At 46.9% G+C, this 22912-nt stretch overlaps 1 protein-coding gene across 9 annotated transcripts in view; it reads left to right on the top strand.

Annotated features, from left to right (window-relative positions):
• Positions 1 to 22912, top strand: part of LOC115153405 (slit homolog 1 protein) — a 166661-nt gene that overhangs the window by 89583 nt on the left and 54166 nt on the right. For all 9 annotated transcript variants that reach the window (XR_003867690.1, XM_029698828.1, XM_029698826.1 and 6 more), the window contains exons 6-9: positions 727 to 798; positions 4109 to 4180; positions 5933 to 6096; positions 14000 to 14147. Coding sequence is in view for 8 of the 9 variants with exons in the window: in XM_029698828.1 (XP_029554688.1) it covers positions 727 to 798; positions 4109 to 4180; positions 5933 to 6096; positions 14000 to 14147 (456 nt within the window). In the remaining variant the exon portion in view is untranslated. The remainder of the gene's footprint in view (positions 1 to 726; positions 799 to 4108; positions 4181 to 5932; positions 6097 to 13999; positions 14148 to 22912) is intronic.

Here is a 22912-nt window from a genome sequence, read left to right as displayed (position 1 = left end):
GCTGTGATTTATACTGCTATCGCTGGAGATTAACGCGCACGCACACACACGCACACACATACGCACGCACGCACACACACACACGTACGCACGCACACACACGTACGCACACACACGCACGCACACACACACGTACGCACGCACGCACACACACACACACATGTAAGCACGCACGCACACAAACATACTGATTGATGATGCTATCACAGTAGAGAAAGAATCAGCACTGTGTGCCTAACTCTCCTACGGTTATATGAGGAGAGATGACTATATTACCATCGATTTACCCACACTCAGTGTACTCCCTATCAGTGATTATATCTGCCCTCTGAGGACAGAGTGTGTGTGTGTGTGTGTGTGTGTGTGTGTGTGTGTGTGTGTGTGTGTGTGTGTACGCACGTCTTTGCCTGCATGCATTCATGCGTGGATGATTATTTCTGGTCTATAGGGAAAATGCTATAGTTTGTAAGATTGATGACAGTGCTTTAGACCATCGGGCTATTGTGATGAGTAGCTGGTATTGGAATAGATTATGTTTATCGATTACGTTTACAAATGGCTGCTTATTTAATATATGTGACTGTTTAAAATTGGTGGGAGAGGGATGGAGAGAGCAAGAACATTTTGCAGTGCATTGCACATTAGTTTGTCTTTGTTTGTGTGTGTGTTTGTGTATGTGTGTGTGTGTGTGTGTTTCTAATGTTTCTGTCTCCGTTGTGTCTCTAGTCAGTTGGATAAGAACCACATTGGCTGCATCGAGGACGGAGCCTTCAGAGCACTGAGGGGCCTGGAAGTACTGTAAGACACACACACACACTGTGCACAGTGGGAGGTAAAGAATGGTAGAGAGGATGAGTGTGTGTGAAATATTTTTCGGGGCGGGTAAGAGGGGTGTGGTTCTTTGCTTGTTTCCGTGCTAATGCTTGACAACAGGATTGGTCTGGTACACAAACTCTAACACAGACACACAGAATAACACACACACACACACACAGAGACACACACACAGACACACACACACACACACACTACCTCATTATTTATTCACCGCTTCTTGATTTATTAAGCAAAAAGCACTTTTGAAATTAAAATTAAGACAGTACACATCTAATAACCATTACTAACTAATATAACCAGGCGCCAACTTTATTCATCCAGTCAGTCATTGGTCCCTGCAGGCACGGCCGGACCTATTGGTTCATTAATATCACGGTCCATTAATTCATGGTGCCTGGGGGTCTGGGGGCTGACAGTAGGGGTGTGTATGGTGGGGAGCAGGTTTGGATTGTGGGCTGTGGAAATAGTGTGAGGGGGTTTTTAATAGGATGGAGGGGATGTTACAATAGTCGGGTAGAGGTAGGAGACTGTGGGGTTATTAGGCTGATTGAAATGACCTCCTCTGCTCTGCACCTGATGCCCACTATAGGGGGTGGGGATGGGAGGAGATTGGTCTGTGTGTGTGTGTGCACATAAATAATGTGTTTGTGGGAGGTGAGAGGGCATGAATATGTGAAGGTGTCCCATCTGTGTGGGAAGAGGTGTTATATTCCCAATGGAATAGAGAGAGAAACGGGGTGGGGGAGGAGGAAGAGAGAAGGATTGAGTAGGACATAAAGGAGAGAGGTAGCTGTGAGTAAGGGAAATAAGTCAGAGGTAAGGGGAGAAAGTGGTGATGGGGGGAAAATGGATACAGTTACATATTGGGATATTATTTTTTACTAAATATCATATCGTATCATTTTGACAATATTATTTTTGCTGTACCTGCACCAAAACTCCAGTATTTTCCTTCATGGATTCTTCTCCATCTTCTTTTTAAATAGGGAGCTAATTTATTTTCAGAACTTTTATTTCCATTACTTTCCAACTCATGTTCTCATGTCTCTCTCTGTCCGTCTGCAGCAGACATATGGTGAGCAATATGTTTGGAACGTCGAATTACAATAAAATCACAGAATTGAATCACAATACATATCGTATCGGCACCTAAGTATCGTGATAATATGGTATCGTGACGTCCGCGGCAATTCCCATCCCTAGGAGAAAGAAGGGAGAAAGTATAAGAAAGTAGAACAGTTGAGGCAGAGAAGTGGGGTGAAATGTAGAAAGAGAGACTGTGATTTGTTTCATTGTGTCTCTGTATTGCGTGTTGTCATGCTCCCTCTCTTCTCTCTCTCTGTCTCTTCCGTTCCCTCTCTTCTCTCTCTCTGTCTCTTCCGCTCCCTCTCTTCTCTCTCTGTCTCTTCCGTTCCCTCTCTTCTCTCTCTCTGTCTCTTCCGCTCCCTCTCTTCTCTCTCTGTCTCTTCCGTTCCCTCTCTTCTCTTTCTCTGTCTCTTCCGCTCCCTCTCTTCTCTCTCTCTGTCTCTTCCGCTCCCTCTCTTCTCTTTCTCTGTCTCTTCCGCTCCCTCTCTTCTCTCTCTCTGTCTCTTCCGCTCCCTCTCTTCTCTCTCTGTCTCTTCCGCTCCCTCTCTTCTCTCTCTCTGTCTCTTCCGTTCCCTCTCTTCTCTCTCTCTGTCTCTTCCGCTCCCTCTCTTCTCTCTCTCTGTCTCTTCCGTTCCCTCTCTTCTCTTTCTCTGTCTCTTCCGCTCCCTCTCTTCTCTCTCTCTGTCTCTTCCACTCCCTCTCTTATCTCTCTCTGTCTCTTCCGCTCCCTCTCTTCTCTCTCTCTGTCTCTTCCGCTCCCTCTCTTCTCTCTCTCTGTCTCTTCCGCTCCCTCTCTTCTCTCTCTCTGTCTCTTCCGCTCCCTCTCTTCTCTCTCTCTGTCTCTTCCGCTCCCTCTCTTCTCTCTCTCTGTCTCTTCCGCTCCCTCTCTTCTCTTTCTCTGTCTCTTCCGCTCCCTCTCTTCTCTTTCTCTGTCTCTTCCGCTCCCTCTCTTCTCTCTCTGTCTCTTCCGCTCCCTCTCTTCTCTCTCTCTGTCTCTTCCGCTCCCTCTCTTCTCTCTCTCTGTCTCTTCCGCTCCCTCTCTTCTCTTCTCTCTGTCTCTTCCGCTCCCTCTCTTCTCTTTCTCTGTCTCTTCCGCTCCCTCTCTTCTCTTTCTCTGTCTCTTCCGCTCCCTCTCTTCTCTTTCTCTGTCTCTTCCGCTCCCTCTCTTCTCTTTCTCTGTCTCTTCCGCTCCCTCTCTTCTCTTTCTCTGTCTCTTCCTTCTTCCGCTCCCTCTCTTCTCTTTCTCTGTCTCTTCCGTTCCCTCTCTTCTCTTTCTCTGTCTCTTCCGCTCCCTCTCTTCTCTCTCTCTGTCTCTTCCGTTCCCTCTCTTCTCTTTCTCTGTCTCTTCCGTTCCCTCTCTTCTCTCTCTCTGTCTCTTCCGCTCCCTCTCTTCTCTTTCTCTGTCTCTTCCGCTCCCTCTCTTCTCTCTCTGTCTCTTCCGCTCCCTCTCTTCTCTTTCTCTGTCTCTTCCGCTCCCTCTCTTCTCTCTCTCTGTCTCTTCCGCTCCCTCTCTTCTCTTTCTCTGTCTCTTCCGCTCCCTCTCTTCTCTCTCTCTGTCTCTTCCGCTCCCTCTCTTCTCTTTCTCTGTCTCTTTCCGCTCCCCTCCTCTTCTCTCTCTCTGTCTCTTCCGTTCCCTCTCTTCTCTCTCTCTGTCTCTTCCGCTCCCTCTCTTCTCTCTCTCTGTCTCTTCCGCTCCCTCTCTTATCTCTCTCTGTCTCTTCCGCTCCCTCTCTTCTCTCTCTCTGTCTCTTCCGTTCCCTCTCTTCTCTTTCTCTGTCTCTTCCGCTCCCTCTCTTCTCTCTCTCTGTCTCTTCCGCTCCCTCTCTTCTCTCTCTCTGTCTCTTCCGCCTCCTCTCTTCCTCTCTCTCTGTCTCTTCCGCTCCCTCTCTTCTCTCTCTCTGTCTCTTCCTCTCCTCTCTATCTCTCTCTGTCTCTTCCGCTCCCTCTCTTCTCTTTCTCTGTCTCTTCCGCTCCCTCTCTCTCTTTCTCTGTCTCTTCCGCTCCCTCTCTTCTCTTTCTCTGTCTCTTCCGCTCCCTCTCTTCTCTCTCTCTGTCTCTTCCGCTCCCTCTCTTCTCTTTCTCTGTCTCTTCCGCTCCCTCTCTTCTCTTTCTCTGTCTCTTCCGCTCCCTCTCTTCTCTCTCTCTGTCTCTTCCGCTCCCTCTCTTCTCTCTCTGTCTCTTCCAGGACTCTGAACAACAACAACATCAGCAGCATCCCAGTCTCCAGCTTCAACCACATGCCCAAACTACGCACCTTGTAAGTCACACACTACCAGGCTCCCTCCCTCCCTCCCTCCCTTCCCTCCCTCCCTCCCTCCCCCTTTTTCTCTTTCTTTCTTTCTTTCTTTCTTTCTTTCTTTCTCTCTCTTTCTCTCTCCCTTTTTCTGTTTCTCCCTTCCTCACCCACCTCTCTCTCTTTTCTCCTTTCCCCCTCTCCCCCTCTTACTTGTCTCATCTTCTCCTTCATCATGTGTGTCATGATAATCCTGGTGTGTATTCTGATCTAGATGTATGGTGTTGGGAAGATTACTTGGTGATCCATCTCTCTGAAACCGTGTCATGAGAAGAGTAATGTGTTCAACATGACAGTCTGCTTTAACCTGACTCAGATCAGCTTTCCACAAGGAAGCAGAGATCAAATAACCATCGCATCACTCCCTCCGCTATGGGAAAATATATACCACAACTTCACTGTACGACTGAAGGTTTCATACATAATAAACTATGACTGAGGATAATTGATTCTTATTTGTTTGCATAGAAAGGAATAGAGTAGATAGAATAAAATAGAATCTCAACCAATCCCTTTTGAGATATATTAAGTTGTTATAAAATAAACCAGTCCTGTTTTCCATTCATAATTTAGTGTCCCATGTAGCAGCAGATTTAAACAGTCCTATCATCTGAATGAGAAGAGATAGAGTCAGTCGTTCCATGGAGTTTTGGTTGACGGCCATAACCCACATCAGGTCTATAACCATGCCAGAACCCATTATAGCTCTAAATCTGAGGAACACACAACAAAAACTAACCCAGAAATACACCAACCCCCCCAAGCCTATTGTCTAAATATAATGACAAAATATGAAATTATGTATATACGAATTAAATCAATTATGCTCACTGGGATACTTAGAGAGACCGCAATGTCATTCTTGTTGTGGTCTCTGTGCTGCTTTGCTTCCAGTGGGGTTATGGGTTGTTGTTTGTGTGTGCGTTTGTGTGTGTGTGTTCCAGACTCCCACCACAGCTCTAAGAGTTATTCTGGACAACGGGAGCATTCCAGGAATGCTTCATTTACAATGTTCAGTTTAGAATGTTTTGGTTAGAATCTTCCACTTAGAATGTCTAGTTTAGAACGCTCCGTTAAGTCCAAGCTGGGAGAGATAATGGCACTATGGAAGAATAGACAGTCATGGGTTTGGAAACATATCTGAACCTAGGGGGTGTGGTTTAGGGTTAAGGCTTTAGTCTCCACATTTTAGGAAACATTTCAAGAGGAGGATTAAAATTGTCAATGAGAAAGGGGATTTCAATGGTGGTTGCCACTGCACGCAACTTCTCTGAAATGATCAACTCACTTTCTTGTCAGACACTTTCACGTGCTACAACTTTTATACATTGGTTGAAATTCCATCACAGAGATTTAGATAGTTGCAGAGAGATTATCAGTACCTTTTATGAATGACCCCCTTTATACTCTAACAGTCCCCTCTCTCTCTCTCTCTCTCTCTCTCTCTCTCTCTCTCTCTCTCTCTCTCTCTCTCTCTCTCTCTCTCTCTCTCTCTCTCTATCCTCTCTCTCTCTATTTTCTCTCTCTCTATCCTCTCTCTCTCTATTCTCTCTCTCTATCCTCTCTCTATTCAATTCAATTCAATTCAATTCGCTTTATTGGCATGACGTAACAATGTACATATTGCCAAAGCTTACTTTGGATATTTACAATATAAAAAATTATATTATAAAATAAAATATTCTCTCTCTATCCCCTCTCTCTCTCTCTTTCCAGCCGTCTCCACTCCAACAATCTGCACTGTGACTGTCACCTCTCCTGGTTGGCCCAGTGGTTAAGACAAAGGCCTACAATTGGTCTGTTCACTCAGTGTACAGCTCCAGCCCCGCTTAGAGGACTCAACGTGGCCGAGATACAGAAACATGAGTTTACCTGCTCAGGTAACACGCGCACACACACACACACACACACACACACACACACACACACACACACACACACACACACACACACACACACACACACACACACACACACACACACACACACACACACACACACACACACATACAAAAACACCATTCCAACTCTCAGGCACACTATTACCCCTGTTCAGATAGGACAGTACAGTATACCCAATATGATAGCCTCAAATGAACCTATGCTTCAACCAACAGTCCTTTCACATCTGTTGACAAAGGACAGTAGAATAGGCCATTGATTTCACCACATAGCTAAGGTCTTTCTGTAACCTGCCTGGCACACATACATCTCTGTTAGTCATTGTTCCAGCTGCATCTCCCAAGTGGATCTGTCCTGTCAGTCTGTTAACTTCTCACCTGAATCACACATGACACACACACACACACACACACACACACACACACACACACACACACACACACACATAGACCCATAGACTCATGAGGGCCGCATCACCCCAGGCAAGCCCTCAGGCTGTCCCAGCTTTTTTATGTAGCTCCAGCTCTCAGCAGCTGGACTGACTGCCAGAACCCTGCCCTGTGAAAAACACTGCTGGCATGGGGTACCCTCTTTCACTGACAACTCCCTCGCTACTCTGTCTTTCATAGCACAATGCACACACGCGCAAGCACACACACACACACACACACACACACACACAGGGACAGCTGGTAGAGCCATGAATCAGAGACACATAAAAGAAAGAGAGAGAGCGAGAGAGAAGAGCTTTTGACTGATGTGAAATCATAAAAGAGAGATAGAGGACATAAAAAATAGAAAGAAAGTGAGAGAGTTTGAGAGAGAGAGAGAGAGAGCAGTTTGACATTCAGCCAGAATCAAACTGAGAGGGGGGGGGGGGGGGGGGGGGGGACAGTCACAGGACCAGATGGTGCGTTAGTCTCTCCAGGGAATCACCACTGATACCTGCCTCATAGCTAGAAGCCCCAGGGCAGATTTGATCTATAGGTCCTGACTTATCTCTAGCTGGCAGATTGTATCTATAGCCTCTAACTTACAGTAGGGCATGCCTTTACATCAAATCACACAATGATATTGTACTGAACACTGCCCTTGGATTTGGTGTGAATACATGAGTTGTAGTGATAGTTACAAGCTTCTAAGTGCTGACTGACCGTCCACACCTGTCCTGGCCTGGCTGGGTTATCACTGCTGACTGACCGTCCACACCTGTCCTGGCCTGGCTGGGTTATCACTGCTGACTGACCGTCCACACCTGTCCTGGCCTGGCTGGGTTATCACTGCTGACTGACCGTCCACACCTGTCCTGGCCTGGCTGGGTTATCACTGCTGACTGACCGTCTACACCTGTCCTGGCCTGGCTGGGTTATCACTGCTGACTGACCGTCTACACCTGTCCTGGCCTGGCTGGGTTATCACTGCTGACTGACCGTCCACACCTGTCCTGGCCTGGCTGGGTTATCACTGCTGACTGACCGTCCACACCTGTCCTGGCCTGGCTGGGTTATCACTGCTGACTGACCGTCTACACCTGTCCTGGCCTGGCTGGGTTATCACTGCTGACTGACCGTCTACACCTGTCCTGGCCTGGCTGGGTTATCACTGCTGACTGACCGTCCACACCTGTCCTGGCCTGGCTGGGTTATCACTGCTGACTGACCGTCCACACCTGTCCTGGCCTGGCTGGGTTATCACTGCTGACTGACCGTCCACACCTGTCCTGGCCTGGCTGGGTTATCACTGCTGACTGACCGTCCACACCTGTCCTGGCCTGGCTGGGTTATCACTGCTGACTGACCGTCCACACCTGTCCTGGCCTGGCTGGGTTATCACTGCTGACTGACCGTCTACACCTGTCCTGGCCTGGCTGGGTTATCACTGCTGACTGACCGTCTACACCTGTCCTGGCCTGGCTGGGTTATCACTGCTGACTGACCGTCCACACCTGTCCTGGCCTGGCTGGGTTATCACTGCTGACTGACCGTCCACACCTGTCCTGGCCTGGCTGGGTTATCACTGCTGACTGACCGTCTACACCTGTCCTGGCCTGGCTGGGTTATCACTGCTGACTGACCGTCTACACCTGTCCTGGCCTGGCTGGGTTATCACTGCTGACTGACCGTCCACACCTGTCCTGGCCTGGCTGGGTTATCACTGCTGACTGACCGTCCACACCTGTCCTGGCCTGGCTGGGTTATCACTGCTGACTGACCGTCTACACCTGTCCTGGCCTGGCTGGGTTATCACTGCTGACTGACCGTCTACACCTGTCCTGGCCTGGCTGGGTTATCACTGCTGACTGACCGTCCACACCTGTCCTGGCCTGGCTGGGTTATCACTGCTGACTGACCGTCCACACCTGTCCTGGCCTGGCTGGGTTATCACTGCTGACTGACCGTCCACACCTGTCCTGGCCTGGCTGGGTTATCACTGCTGACTGACCGTCCACACCTGTCCTGGCCTGGCTGGGTTATCACTGCTGACTGACCGTCCACACCTGTCCTGGCCTGGCTGGGTTATCACTGCTGACTGACCGTCTACACCTGTCCTGGCCTGGCTGGGTTATCACTGCTGACTGACCGTCTACACCTGTCCTGGCCTGGCTGGGTTATCACTGCTGACTGACCGTCCACACCTGTCCTGGCCTGGCTGGGTTATCACTGCTGACTGACCGTCCACACCTGTCCTGGCCTGGCTGGGTTATCACTGCTGACTGACCGTCTACACCTGTCCTGGCCTGGCTGGGTTATCACTGCTGACTGACCGTCACACCTGTCCTGGCCTGGCTGGGTTATCACTGCTGACTGACCGTCCACACCTGTCCTGGCCTGGCTGGGTTATCACTGCTGACTGACCGTCCACAGCTGTCTTGTGTGTGTGAGCGTTCCTGTATGTACAGTATGTGCTTGTTTTGTTCTCCATGGTTGGGATTTTTACACAGCCATGCGGCGGGGCAGCAGCACAGAACATGAACTATTCATCACCCAGGAATTGGGTTCCAAAGCGTGGGAGTGTAGCGATTCAACAAACAGAGGGGGGTAGAAGGAGAGGAGGAGAGAGGGAAGAATAAAGTGGTGGGTGTAAGATGAGGGATGGGCTAGAATCTCAATAGTGATGATGTCTCATCAGAGTCCAGGGTAGATGTTAACATAATTATGCTGTGAATTCTAGGGTCCCTATTAGAGTTAGATTTACCATAGATCTGTATATGTATCTCTGAGAGTAGAAAGAGCAGGCTGGAGCTGCTGGTAGAGTTGTTCTGGCAGCGCAGTGCTGGAGTCAAACACAACCACACACATACTGTATACAACTTGATTGGGATGATATAGGATGGAGACTGGGAGAGTCACAGGATATTGTGTGGAGTAATTCACTCATGACAGGAGGGAGAGAGGGGTGGAAGGAGATGGAGGAGGAGAGAGGTAGAGAGGGTGGGAGTGAAGGAGAGATAGACCGAGTAAGAGGGTATGGGAGAGAGGGGGGAAAGCATAGATGTTGAAATGCTAGATTTGTCATCGTAGTAAATGATACAGGCGTAAAATGAGGCCCATTAGTTCAGTGCTAGTGTTACATGGTTTAACTCAGGTATTGGAGACTTGTCTTTGCAGTTTAATAGATGTGAACTTCACAGTTTCACAGATAACAAACACTTTGTATAACACACAGACACACACACTGACTTCTACAAACAAGCAAACACACACAAACACACCACTCACCACACACACACACACACACACACACACACACACACACACACACACACACACACACACACACCACACCACTCACCACACACACACACACACACACACACATGCAAACACACACACAACCATTCTGTCTTGAGTGCAGCACTGACCAGAAGATGAACTCCCTCTGAAACGATCATTAGAGACTGGCTCGCTGGCACATACTCATGTTTCTTTCCCTGTGTGTGTGGATGTTTATGTGTTTGTGTTAGCTTTCTGTGGCCAGACAGGGACACCTGCGGGGGATTTGGGGCGGGGTGACGTTACTTGGAGGGGGGAGTGATGGTGTTGTTCGGGGGGAGACCCACGGAAGTCCATATAGCTCTGAGCTTCACGGCTGACTGGCAATCGGTCCCCTGCTCAAACACACACTTCCTGTCTAAATGAGAGAGTGGGGGGGGGGACTGTTTTAGAGAGGGAGAGAGAGGGAGGGAAACCACAAACCATGTCAAATGCTCAATGTTGGATCAGGAGAGCTGTGCTCTGTATAACACCTGATCCACGATCTGTCAAAATCCCTGCATGTTAGATCAGAGCAGAGCTAAGATCACACAGACAGAAAAGCAGCTCACTGAAATGCATTGATAACATCGTTTTGGGATTTTGACACACACACAAACACACACACACAAACACACACGCACTCGTGTACACACACACACGCACACGCACAAACACACACACACACAAACACACACACACACACACACAAACACACAGTGAATGATACTTTGAATTTGCATCTGATTTGTTACACATAGTGACTCGTGGACTCAGTATCAGTATATCTGTGTAGTTTTATTAATCCATTAAAGCAGTCTAGAGGTAAGTAGTTAAACGTTTGTCATTAGCGCAATGGGCCGTGGGTTGGTGCCAGGAGTTTTACTGTGTAATGCCTTGTATGTGATTTGAATCAGAATGACTGGTCTAATGCACACACACATGCAGGCGCCTCCACAAGCTACGAGTCAGCAGGGTAATGTGTGTAATAATGTAGTATGTGATCTGAATCAGTAGAGCCAGGCATAGTGTTCAGAAACACAAAGACAGCTAGATATGCCATAGAGCAGTGGTATTCGAGGGAACTGCAGTGGGGTCACCAAAATATATATATACACTTGAGTATACAAAACATTAACAACACCTGCTCTTTCCATGACATAGACTGACCAGGTGAATCCAGGTGAAATCTATCATACCTTATTGATGTCACTTGTTAAATCCACTTCAATCAGTGTAGATGAAGGGGAGGAGACAGGTTAAAGAGGATTTTTAAGCATTGAGACAATTGAGACATGGATGTGTATGTGTACCATTCAGAGGGTGAATGGGAAAGACAAAATATTTAAGTTCCTTTGAAAGGGGTATTGTAGTAGGTGCCAGACACACCGGTTTGTGTCAAGAATTGCAACACTGCTGGGTTTTTCACACCCAACAGTTTGCTGTGTGTATCAAGAATGGTCCCCCACCCAAAGGACATCCAGCCAATTTGACACAACTGTGGGAAGCATTGGAGTCAACATTGACCAACATCCCTGTAGAACGCTTTCGACACTTTGTAGAGTCCATCCCCCTACTAGTTGAGGCTGTTCTGAGGGCAGAAGGTATTCCTCATTTTTGCAATACTTAGTGTATAGATGTATATACATATAAACAAATTCATATTAGATTTAAAAATAAATAAAAGTACATTTATTTGTTGGTTTCTTTTCATTTTGATAAGAGATAAAAATGCATTGAATTGAAGGTTATTTGTTAATGTAAAAATCTAAATCTACAGATTTTAAGATTGTGTCATTAGATTTGGGGTGGGGGCGCAAAGAATTGTTGGGGAAAAAATGTGGTCCCCAGAAAAGTTTGAATACCACTACCATAGAGTCTATCTAGCACCATTAATAACCTCTAGGTCTGTGGGAAAGAGAGAGAGCTGGGCTGATTGCCATTGCTAGTCCCGAGATCTGTCTTAGTCCCATTGAGCAGTAGGACTTTCTCCTGTCATCAATAATCCAGGATACGCACACCCACCCACCCACCCACACACACACACACACACACACACACACACACACACACAGACACACACACACCCACCCACACACACACACACCCACCCACCCACCCACCCACCCACACACACACACACACACACACACACACACAGACACACACACACACACACACACACACACACACACACACACACACACACACACACACACACACACACACACACACACACAAACACACACAGTCACACACACACACACACACACACACACACACACACACAGACACACACAGACACACACACACACACACACACACACACACACACACACACACACACACACACACAAACACACACAGTCACACACACACACACACACACACACACACACACACACACACACACACACACACACACACACACACACACACACACAGTCACACACAAACAGTCACACTCTCACACAGAGGGATAGGGAGCAGATCAAATATTCATAGTAGGAAACCCAGCATATTAGTAATGCAGAGTAAATGAGGCCATTTAAAAGTCTGTTTCATACACTTTTCTAGGTTAGGCTGGAAATACTTGAGCAGTACACACACACACACAAATGGGCACACACGAACACTGTCGTTTTTGACAAGGACGTTACATTTTGAAAAGGTATCGGGAGACAATGTCAGTGGGATGTGCATAATGTATGCAAATTGTGCCATTTTCAGATTTTGGAGAACAAACGTAAGCAGGAAGTGAGAGAGAGAGCGAGAGAGAGAGAGACCAGGGAGGAGAGGGAGGAAGAGAAGAGACAGAGGGGGGTTAGAGGACCTGAATTAGCAAAATGCCGTGAATTCCAGCTAGAATTAGAACATGATGAGAACACAGAGGTACAGATACAGGAGAAGATCAACAGAGAATATTGAAAAGATGTCCATATGCATGTCGTTGTATCCCTACTGAAAAGCTCACACACCATTCAGACATGCTAGTCCATTATGCATGCCATGAGATACGACTGACTTTTGATGGGTTCCCCTAGTTTACATCCAACTGAGAATGAGGAGAGAGACACTGATACACCATCTGACATATCACATGTTACTCTTCCTTTACATGCATGTCAAAACCTTAACACTGGTGTAAACCTTAACACTGGTCAAAACCTTAACACTGGTGTAAACCTTAACACTGGTGTAAACCTTAACACTGGTCAAAACCTTAACACTGGTGTAAACCTTAACACTGGTGTAAACCTTAACACTGGTCAAAACCTTAACACTGGTGTAAACCTTAACACTGGTGTAAACCTTAACACTGGTGTAAACCTTAACGCTGGTGGAAGCCTTAACGCTGGTGAAAGCCTTAACACTGGTGTAAACCTTAACACTGGTGTAAACCTTAACGCTGGTGGAAGCCTTAACGCTGGTGAAAGCCTTAACACTGGTGTAAACCTTAACACTGGTGTAAACCTTAACGCTGGTGGAAGCCTTAACGCTGGTGAAAGCCTTAACACTGGTGAAAACCTTAACACTGGTGAAAACCTTAACGCTGGTGTAAACCTTAACGCTGGTGGAAGCCTTAACGCTGGTGAAAGCCTTAACGCTGGTGAAAGCCTTAACGCTGGTGAAAACCTTAACGCTGGTGAAAACCTTAACACTGGTGGAAGCCTTAACGCTGGTGAAAACCTTAACGCTGGTGAAAACCTTAACGCTGGTGAAAGCCTTATAACGCTGGTGAAAGCCTCAACACTGGTGGAAGCCTTAACGCTGGTGAAAACCTTAACACTGGTGAAAGCCTTAACGCTGGTGTGTGGGACTGGGAGAGTTTCTCTTCAACACAGAAGGCACACACACACACACACACACACACACACACACACACACACACACACACACACACACACACACACACACACACACACACACACACACACAGACAGACAGACAGACAGGAATGGACACACACACCACTTTCTCTTTTCTACAAATCCCCCTGGTCTGATCAGTCTGCTGCCTATTCTGTAATCCTGCTTAGACTGGCCACCCTTAGCAGGACTTGAACCTCTCCCCCTCCCTGTCTCTCCCCTCCCTCTCTTTCCCACTCTCTCTCTTTTTCTGTCTCCAGGTCACTCAGAGAGCTCCGGCTTGCAGCCCTGCAGCCTAGGAGGAGGTTCGTGCCCTGCCATGTGTACCTGTAGTAACAATATTGTGGACTGCAGAGGAAAAGGCCTCACAGCTATACCAGCCAACCTTCCTGACACCATGGCTGAGATGTAAGTACCACAGTCTCTTGTACAGTATGTTGCCAATTAGCTGGCCTAAACACATCACCGCTGTTACCCATAAGCCCCTTCAGGGGAGGCCGAGTAAGGTGATATATTTTAGTGGAATCTAGGGATATCCACATCTGGTTGTTTGTGTGTGTGTGTTAGTTTACATCCCTATTATCAGCACTGATATCTGCACCAAATACGAACCCCTTCTAACCTTGGGCTCTGGAAGCTCTCTGTAAATCCCTAGAATGCAAGGTAAGGACAGAGTCTCATACAGTGTCTATTACTTACTGTAGTACAGAACCATCATTTCAGGATCAAACCTCGGTCACTGAGGGGCCAAAAAGATGTGATGCCCTTTGACTCTTCTGGCAGGGTACTTTTAAAGCAGAAATGTTATGCCTGCCTGCCTGGCTTTGCTGCGTATCAAAAGATATTACTTCTTAGCTTCACCCAGCCACTGTAAATGGGTCAGGGTTATTAGGGAACATGCTGGGTTAGTGTGTGTGTGTGTGTATGTGTGTGTGTGTGTGTGTGTGTGTGTGTGTGTGTGTGTGTGTGTGTGTGTGTGTGTGTGTGTGTGTGTGTGTGTGTGTGTGTGTGTGTGTGTGTGTGTGTGTGTGTGTGTGTGTGTGTGTGTGTGTGTGTGTGTGTCCTGACCCTTGCTGGGTGGGTATTTATAAACAGCCCAGGCTCTTTAGGGGGCAATGAGACCCATAGACAAGTTGTCTATCTTTGCCTGGCGTCCCTTAATGACCCATAAACTCCTCCGAAGTAATTTCTCTCTCTCTGGTAATGTCCTTCTAGTGTCCCTGTGCCTTGATCTATGTAACCAATAAGATTTCTGCTAGAGCCAGCAGCACTACAGGCACATTAGCACATAGAGAGGAAGGTGAAAGATATATAGCTCTACTCACAATGTTCTCTCCACTGCATTTATTGTTACTGTTACATAGAGATTTCATTAGTTTCTCACCATACAATAGTGAACATGTACAGTATTCATCCTCAGAATAAATCTGAATAAATGTTGTAGTTTTTCTCTTTTGCCACACCTCTATTCCCTCTCCCTCCTCTCTTCTCACCTCCTCACCTCCCTCAGTTCCTCCTTCCTACCCGCCAGAGCTTTGTTTGAAGTTCTCTCCTCACTGCAGTCTCTCTCTTCCCTTCCTCCTCTTTTCACTTCTCCTCCCTCTTTCCCTCCGTCTCCCTCTCCTGCCTCTTCTTCTCATCCTTCTGCTCCCTCTCTCGGCCCACTACCCCAGGCGGGTTTATGGGAGGTGGATCAGTGAGAGGAGGGGGAGGAAAGAAGGAGAGAGGTCTGTTCTGTAATTCTCCACAGCAGGTCTGATGTGAGCTCTTGAAGTTCATTATAAAATCAGTTTCTATTACAGGGAGGCAGACTGGTGGATATCAAGGCCAACACTAATGCTTGGTTAATGAGCCACTCCAGTCCTGACACACACACACACACACACACACACACACACACACACACACACACACACACACACACACACACACTTCTCATTACTTACACATGGAGAGCTATGCGTCTCTCTGCTGCTTGTTAATGAAAGACAGTTTTATGTTCATGGGTTTTGAGACGTGAGGTCTGAAAACTGGAAAGATATTACAGCCCTCTGTAGTTAGTTACTGTGTCCCTGGTAGGCCTGTTAGGACTGTGGGTCTGTAGTTAGTTACTTTGTTCCTGGTAGGCCTGTTAGGACTGTGGGTCTGTAGTTAGTTACTTTGTTCCTGGTAGGCCTGTTAGGACTGTGGGTCTGTAGTTAGTTACTTTGTTCCTGGTAGCCTGTTAGGACTATGGGTTTGTAGTTAGTTACTTTGTTCCTGGTAGGCCTGTTAGGACTGTGGGTCTGTAGTTAGTTACTTTGTTCCTGGTTGGCCTGTTAGGACTGTGGGTCTGTAGTTAGTTACTGTGTCCCTGGTAGGCCTGTTAGGACTGTGGGTCTGTAGTTAGTTACTGTGTCCCTGGTAGGCCTGTTTGGACTGTGGGTCTGTAGTTAGTTACTGTGTCCCTGGTAGGCCTGTTAGGACTGTGGGTCTGTAGTTAGGTACTGTGTTCCTGGTAGGCCTGTTAGGACTGTGGGTCTGTAGTTAGTTACTTTGTTCCTGGTAGTCCTGTTAGGACTGTGGGTCTGTAGTTAGTTACTTTGTTCCTGGTAGGCCTGTTAGAACTGTGGGTCTGTAGTTAGTTACTTTGTCCCTGGTAGGCCTGTTAGGACTGTGGGTCTGTAGTTAGTTACTGTGTCCCTGGTAGGCCTGTTAGGACTGTGGGTCTGTAGTTAGTTACTTTGTTCCTGGTAGGCCTGTTAGGACTGTGGGTCTGTAGTTAGTTACTTTGTTCCTGGTAGGCCTGTTAGGACTGTGGGTTTGTAGTTAGTTAGTCTGTTCCTGGTAGGCCTGTTAGGACTGTGGGTTTGTAATTAGTTAGTCTGTTCCTGGTAGTCCTGTTAGGACTGTGGGTTTGTAGTTAGTTAGTCTGTTCCTGGTCGCCTGTTAGGACTGTGGGTCTGTAGTTAGTTAGTTAGTCTGTTCCCGGTAGACCTGTTAGGACTGTGGGTCTGTAGTTAGTTAGTCTGTTCCTGGTAGACCTGTTAGGACTGTGGGTCTGTAGTTAGTTAGTCTGTTCCTGGTAGACCTGTTAGGACTGTGGGTCTGTAGTTAGTTACTTTGTTCCTGGTAGACCTGTTAGGACTGTGGGTCTGTAGTTAGTTAGTCTGTTCCTGGTAGACCTGTTAGGACTGTGGGTCTGTAGTTAGTTACTTTGTTCCTGGTAGGCCTGTTAGGACTGTGGGTCTGTAGTTAGTTAGTTAGTCTGTTCCTGGTAGACCTGTTAGGACTGTGGGTCTGTAGTTAGTTAGTCTGTTCCTGGTAGACCTGTTAGGACTGTGGGTCTGTAGTTAGTTAGTCTGTTCCTGGTAGACCTGTTAGGACTGTGGGTCTGTAGTTAGTTACTTTGTTCCTGGTAGACCTGTTAGGACTGTGGGTCTGTAGTTAGTTAGTCTGTTCTTGGTAGACCTGTTAGGACTGTGGGTCTGTAGTTAGTTACTTTGTTCCTGGTAGGCCCGTTAGGACTGTGGGTCTGTAGTTAGTTAGTTAGTCTGTTCCTGGTAGACCTGTTAGGACTGTGGGTCTGTAGTTAGTTACTTTGTTCCTGGTAGACCTGTTAGGACTGTGGGTCTGTAGTTAGTTAGTCTGTTCTTGGTAGACCTGTTAGGACTGTGGGTCTGTAGTTAGTTACTTTGTTCCTGGTAGGCCTGTTAGGACTGTGGGTTTGTAGTTAGTTAGTCTGTTCCTGGTAGGCCTGTTAGGACTGTGGGTTTGTAATTAGTTAGTCTGTTCCTGGTAGTCCTGTTAGGACTGTGGGTTTGTAGTTAGTTAGTCTGTTCCTGGTCGCCTGTTAGGACTGTGGGTCTGTAGTTAGTTAGTTAGTCTGTTCCTGGTAGACCTGTTAGGACTGTGGGTCTGTAGTTAGTTAGTCTGTTCCTGGTAGACCTGTTAGGACTGTGGGTCTGTAGTTAGTTAGTCTGTTCCTGGTAGACCTGTTAGGACTGTGGGTCTGTAGTTAGTTACTTTGTTCCTGGTAGACCTGTTAGGACTGTGGGTCTGTAGTTAGTTAGTCTGTTCCTGGTAGACCTGTTAGGACTGTGGGTCTGTAGTTAGTTACTTTGTTCCTGGTAGGCCTGTTAGGACTGTGGGTCTGTAGTTAGTTAGTTAGTCTGTTCCTGGTAGACCTGTTAGGACTGTGGGTCTGTAGTTAGTTAGTTAGTCTGTTCCTGGTAGACTTGTTAGGACTGTGGGTCTGTAGTTAGTTACTTTGTTCCTGGTAGACCTGTTAGGACTGTGGGTCTGTAGTTAGTTAGTCTGTTCTTGGTAGACCTGTTAGGACTGTGGGTCTGTAGTTAGTTACTTTGTTCCTGGTAGGCCTGTTAGGACTGTGGGTCTGTAGTTAGTTAGTTAGTCTGTTCCTGGTAGACCTGTTAGGACTGTGGGTCTGTAGTTAGTTAGTCTGTTCCTGGTAGGCCTGTTAGGACTGTGGGTTTGTAGTTAGTTAGTCTGTTCCTGGCAGGCCTGTTAGGACTGTGGGTCTGTAGTTAGTTAGTCTGTTCCTGGTAGACCTGTTAGGACTGTGGGTCTGTAGTTAGTTAGTCTGTTCCTGGTAGACCTGTTAGGACTGTGGGTATGTAGTTAGTTAGTTAGTGTGTTCCTGGTTGACCTGTTAGGACTGTGGGTCTGTAGTTAGTTAGTTAGTCTGTTCCTGGTAGACCTGTTAGGACTGTGGGTCTGTAGTTAGTTAGTCAGTCTGTTCCTGGTAGACCTGTTAGGACTGTGGGTCTGTAGTTAGTTAGTTAGTCTGTTCCTGTTAGGACTGTGGGTCTGTAGTTAGTTAGTTAGTCTGTTCCTGGTAGACCTGTTAGGACTGTGGGTCTGTAGTTAGTTAGTCTGTTCCTGGTAGACCTGTTAGGACTGTGGGTCTGTAGTTAGTTAGTTAGTCTGTTCCTGGTAGACCTGTTAGGACTGTGGGTCTGTAGTTAGTTAGTCTGTTCCTGGTAGACCTGTTAGGACTGTGGGTCTGTAGTTAGTTAGTCTGTTCCTGGTAGACCTGTTAGGACTTTGGGTCTGTAGTTAGTTAGTCTGTTCCTGGTAGACCTGTTAGGACTGTGGGTATGTAGTTAGTTAGTTAGTCTGTTCCTGGTAGACCTGTCAGGACTGTGGGTCTGTAGTTAGTTAGTCTGTTCCTGGTAGACCTGTTAGGACTGTGGGTCTGTAGTTAGTTAGTCTGTTCCTGGTAGACCTGTTAGGACTGTGGGTCTGTAGTTAGTTACTTTGTTCCTGGTAGACCTGTTAGGACTGTGGGTCTGTAGTTAGTTAGTCTGTTCTTGGTAGACCTGTTAGGACTGTGGGTCTGTAGTTAGTTACTTTGTTCCTGGTAGGCCTGTTAGGACTGTGGGTCTGTAGTTAGTTAGTTAGTCTGTTCCTGGTAGACCTGTTAGGACTGTGGGTCTGTAGTTAGTTACTTTGTTCCTGGTAGACCTGTTAGGACTGTGGGTCTGTAGTTAGTTAGTCTGTTCTTGGTAGACCTGTTAGGACTGTGGGTCTGTAGTTAGTTACTTTGTTCCTGGTAGGCCTGTTAGGACTGTGGGTTTGTAGTTAGTTAGTCTGTTCCTGGTAGGCCTGTTAGGGACTGTGGGTTTGTAATTAGTTAGTCTGTTCCTGGTAGTCCTGTTAGGACTGTGGGTTTGTAGTTAGTTAGTCTGTTCCTGGTCGCCTGTTAGGACTGTGGGTCTGTAGTTAGTTAGTTAGTCTGTTCCTGGTAGACCTGTTAGGACTGTGGGTCTGTAGTTAGTTAGTCTGTTCCTGGTAGACCTGTTAGGACTGTGGGTCTGTAGTTAGTTAGTCTGTTCCTGGTAGACCTGTTAGGACTGTGGGTCTGTAGTTAGTTACTTTGTTCCTGGTAGACCTGTTAGGACTGTGGGTCTGTAGTTAGTTAGTCTGTTCCTGGTAGACCTGTTAGGACTGTGGGTCTGTAGTTAGTTACTTTGTTCCTGGTAGGCCTGTTAGGACTGTGGGCCTGTAGTTAGTTAGTTAGTCTGTTCCTGGTAGACCTGTTAGGACTGTGGGTCTGTAGTTAGTTAGTTAGTCTGTTCCTGGTAGACTTGTTAGGACTGTGGGTCTGTAGTTAGTTACTTTGTTCCTGGTAGACCTGTTAGGACTGTGGGTCTGTAGTTAGTTAGTCTGTTCTTGGTAGACCTGTTAGGACTGTGGGTCTGTAGTTAGTTACTTTGTTCCTGGTAGGCCTGTTAGGACTGTGGGTCTGTAGTTAGTTAGTTAGTCTGTTCCTGGTAGACCTGTTAGGACTGTGGGTCTGTAGTTAGTTAGTCTGTTCCTGGTAGGCCTGTTAGGACTGTGGGTTTGTAGTTAGTTAGTCTGTTCCTGGCAGGCCTGTTAGGACTGTGGGTCTGTAGTTAGTTAGTCTGTTCCTGGTAGACCTGTTAGGACTGTGGGTCTGTAGTTAGTTAGTCTGTTCCTGGTAGACCTGTTAGGACTGTGGGTATGTAGTTAGTTAGTTAGTGTGTTCCTGGTTGACCTGTTAGGACTGTGGGTCTGTAGTTAGTTAGTTAGTCTGTTCCTGGTAGACCTGTTAGGACTGTGGGTCTGTAGTTAGTTAGTCAGTCTGTTCCTGGTAGACCTGTTAGGACTGTGGGTCTGTAGTTAGTTAGTTAGTCTGTTCCTGTTAGGACTGTGGGTCTGTAGTTAGTTAGTTAGTCTGTTCCTGGTAGACCTGTTAGGACTGTGGGTCTGTAGTTAGTTAGTCTGTTCCTGGTAGACCTGTTAGGACTGTGGGTCTGTAGTTAGTTAGTTAGTCTGTTCCTGGTAGACCTGTTAGGACTGTGGGTCTGTAGTTAGTTAGTCTGTTCCTGGTAGACCTGTTAGGACTGTGGGTCTGTAGTTAGTTAGTCTGTTCCTGGTAGACCTGTTAGGACTTTGGGTCTGTAGTTAGTTAGTCTGTTCCTGGTAGACCTGTTAGGACTGTGGGTATGTAGTTAGTTAGTTAGTCTGTTCCTGGTTGACCTGTTAGGACTGTGGGTCTGTAGTTAGTTAGTTAGTCTGTTCCTGGTAGACCTGTTAGGACTGTGGGTCTGTAGTTAGTTAGTCAGTCTGTTCCTGGTAGACCTGTTAGGACTGTGGGTCTGTAGTTAGTTAGTTAGTCTGTTCCTGTTAGGACTGTGGTCTGTAGTTAGTTAGTTAGTCTGTTCCTGGTAGACCTGTTAGGACTGTGGGTCTGTAGTTAGTTAGTTAGTCTGTTCCTGGTAGACCTGTTAGGACTGTGGGTCTGTAGTTAGTTAGTTAGTCTGTTCCTGGTAGACCTGTTAGGACTGTGGGTCTGTAGTTAGTTAGTCTGTTCCTGGTAGACCTGTTAGGACTGTGGGTCTGTAGTTAGTTAGTTAGTCTGTTCCTGGTAGACCTGTTAGGACTGTGGGTCTGTAGTTAGTTAGTCTGTTCCTGGTAGACCTGTTAGGACTGTGGGTCTGTAGTTAGTTAGTTAGTCTGTTCCTGGTAGACCTGTTTGGACTGTGGGTCTGTAGTTAGTTAGTTAGTCTGTTCCTGGTAGACCTGTTAGGACTGTGGGTCTGTAGTTAGTTAGTTAGTCTGTTCCTGTTAGGACTGTGGTCTGTAGTTAGTTAGTTAGTCTGTTCCTGGTAGACCTGTTAGGACTGTGGGTCTGTAGTTAGTTAGTTAGTCTGTTCCTGGTAGACCTGTTAGGACTGTGGGTCTGTAGTTAGTTAGTTAGTCTGTTCCTGGTAGACCTGTTAGGACTGTGGGTCTGTAGTTAGTTAGTCTGTTCCTGGTAGACCTGTTAAGACTGTGGGTCTGTAGTTAGTTAGTTAGTTAGTCTGTTCCTGGTAGACCTGTTAGGACTGTGGGTCTGTAGTTAGTTAGTCTGTTCCTGGTAGACCTGTTAGGACTGTGGGTCTGTAGTTAGTTAGTTAGTCTGTTCCTGGTAGACCTGTTAGGACTGTGGGTCTGTAGTTAGTTAGTCTGTTCCTGGTAGACCTGTTAGGACTGTGGGTCTGTAGTTAGTTAGTTAGTCTGTTCCTGGTAGACCTGTTAGGACTGTGGGTCTGTAGTTAGTTAGTCTGTTCCTGGGGTGCCTGTTAGGACTGTAGGTTTGTAGTTAGTTAGTCTGTTCCTGGCAGGCCTGTTAGGACTGTGGGTCTGTAGTTAGTTAGTCTGTTCCTGGTAGACCTGTTAGGACTGTGGGTCTGTATATAGTTAGTCTGTTCCTGGTAGACCTGTTAGGACTGTGGGTCTGTAGTTAGTTAGTCTGTTCCTGGGAGACCTGTTAGGACTGTGGGTATGTAGTTAGTTAGTTAGTGTGTTCCTGGTTGACCTGTTAGGACTGTGGGTCTGTAGTTAGTTAGTTAGTCTGTTCCTGGTAGACCTGTTAGGACTGTGGGTCTGTAGTTAGTTAGTCAGTCTGTTCCTGGTAGACCTGTTAGGACTGTGGATCTGTAGTTAGTTAGTTAGTCTGTTCCTGTTAGGACTGTGGTCTGTAGTTAGTTAGTTAGTCTGTTCCTGGTAGACCTGTTAGGACTGTGGGTCTGTAGTTAGTTAGTTAGTCTGTTCCTGGTAGACCTGTTAGGACTGTGGGTCTGTAGTTAGTTAGTTAGTCTGTTCCTGGTAGACCTGTTAGGACTGTGGGTCTGTAGTTAGTTAGTCTGTTCCTGGTTGACCTGTTAGGACTGTGGGTCTGTAGTTAGTTAGTTAGTCTGTTCCTGGTAGACCTGTTTAGGACTGTGGGTCTTGTAGTTAGTTAGTTGTTTCCTGGTAGACCTGTTAGGACTGTGGGTCTGTAGTTAGTTAGTTAGTCTGTTCCTGGTAGACCTGTTAGGACTGTGGGTCTGTAGTTAGTTAGTTAGTCTGTTCCTGGTAGACCTGTTAGGACTGTGGGTCTGTAGTTAGTTAGTTAGTCTGTTCCTGGTAGACCTGTTAGGACTGGGGGTCTGTAGTTAGTTAGTCTGTTCCTGGTAGGCCTGTTAGGACTGTGGGTCTGTAGTTAGTTAGTTAGTCTGTTCCTGGTAGACCTGTTAGGACTGTGGGTCTGTAGTTAGTTAGTTAGTCTGTTCCTGGTAGACTGTGTAGGACGTGGGTCTGTAGTTAGTTAGTTAGTCTGTTCCTGGTAGACCTGTTAGGACTGTGGGTCTGTTGGTAGTTAGTTAGTCTGTTCCTGGTAGACC

This window comes from Salmo trutta, chromosome 18 (assembly GCF_901001165.1).
Source record: "Salmo trutta chromosome 18, fSalTru1.1, whole genome shotgun sequence".
Taxonomy (NCBI): domain Eukaryota; kingdom Metazoa; phylum Chordata; class Actinopteri; order Salmoniformes; family Salmonidae; genus Salmo; species Salmo trutta.
Note: the sequence above shows the minus strand (reverse complement) of the source record. Positions and strands in the feature narration are given on the sequence as shown.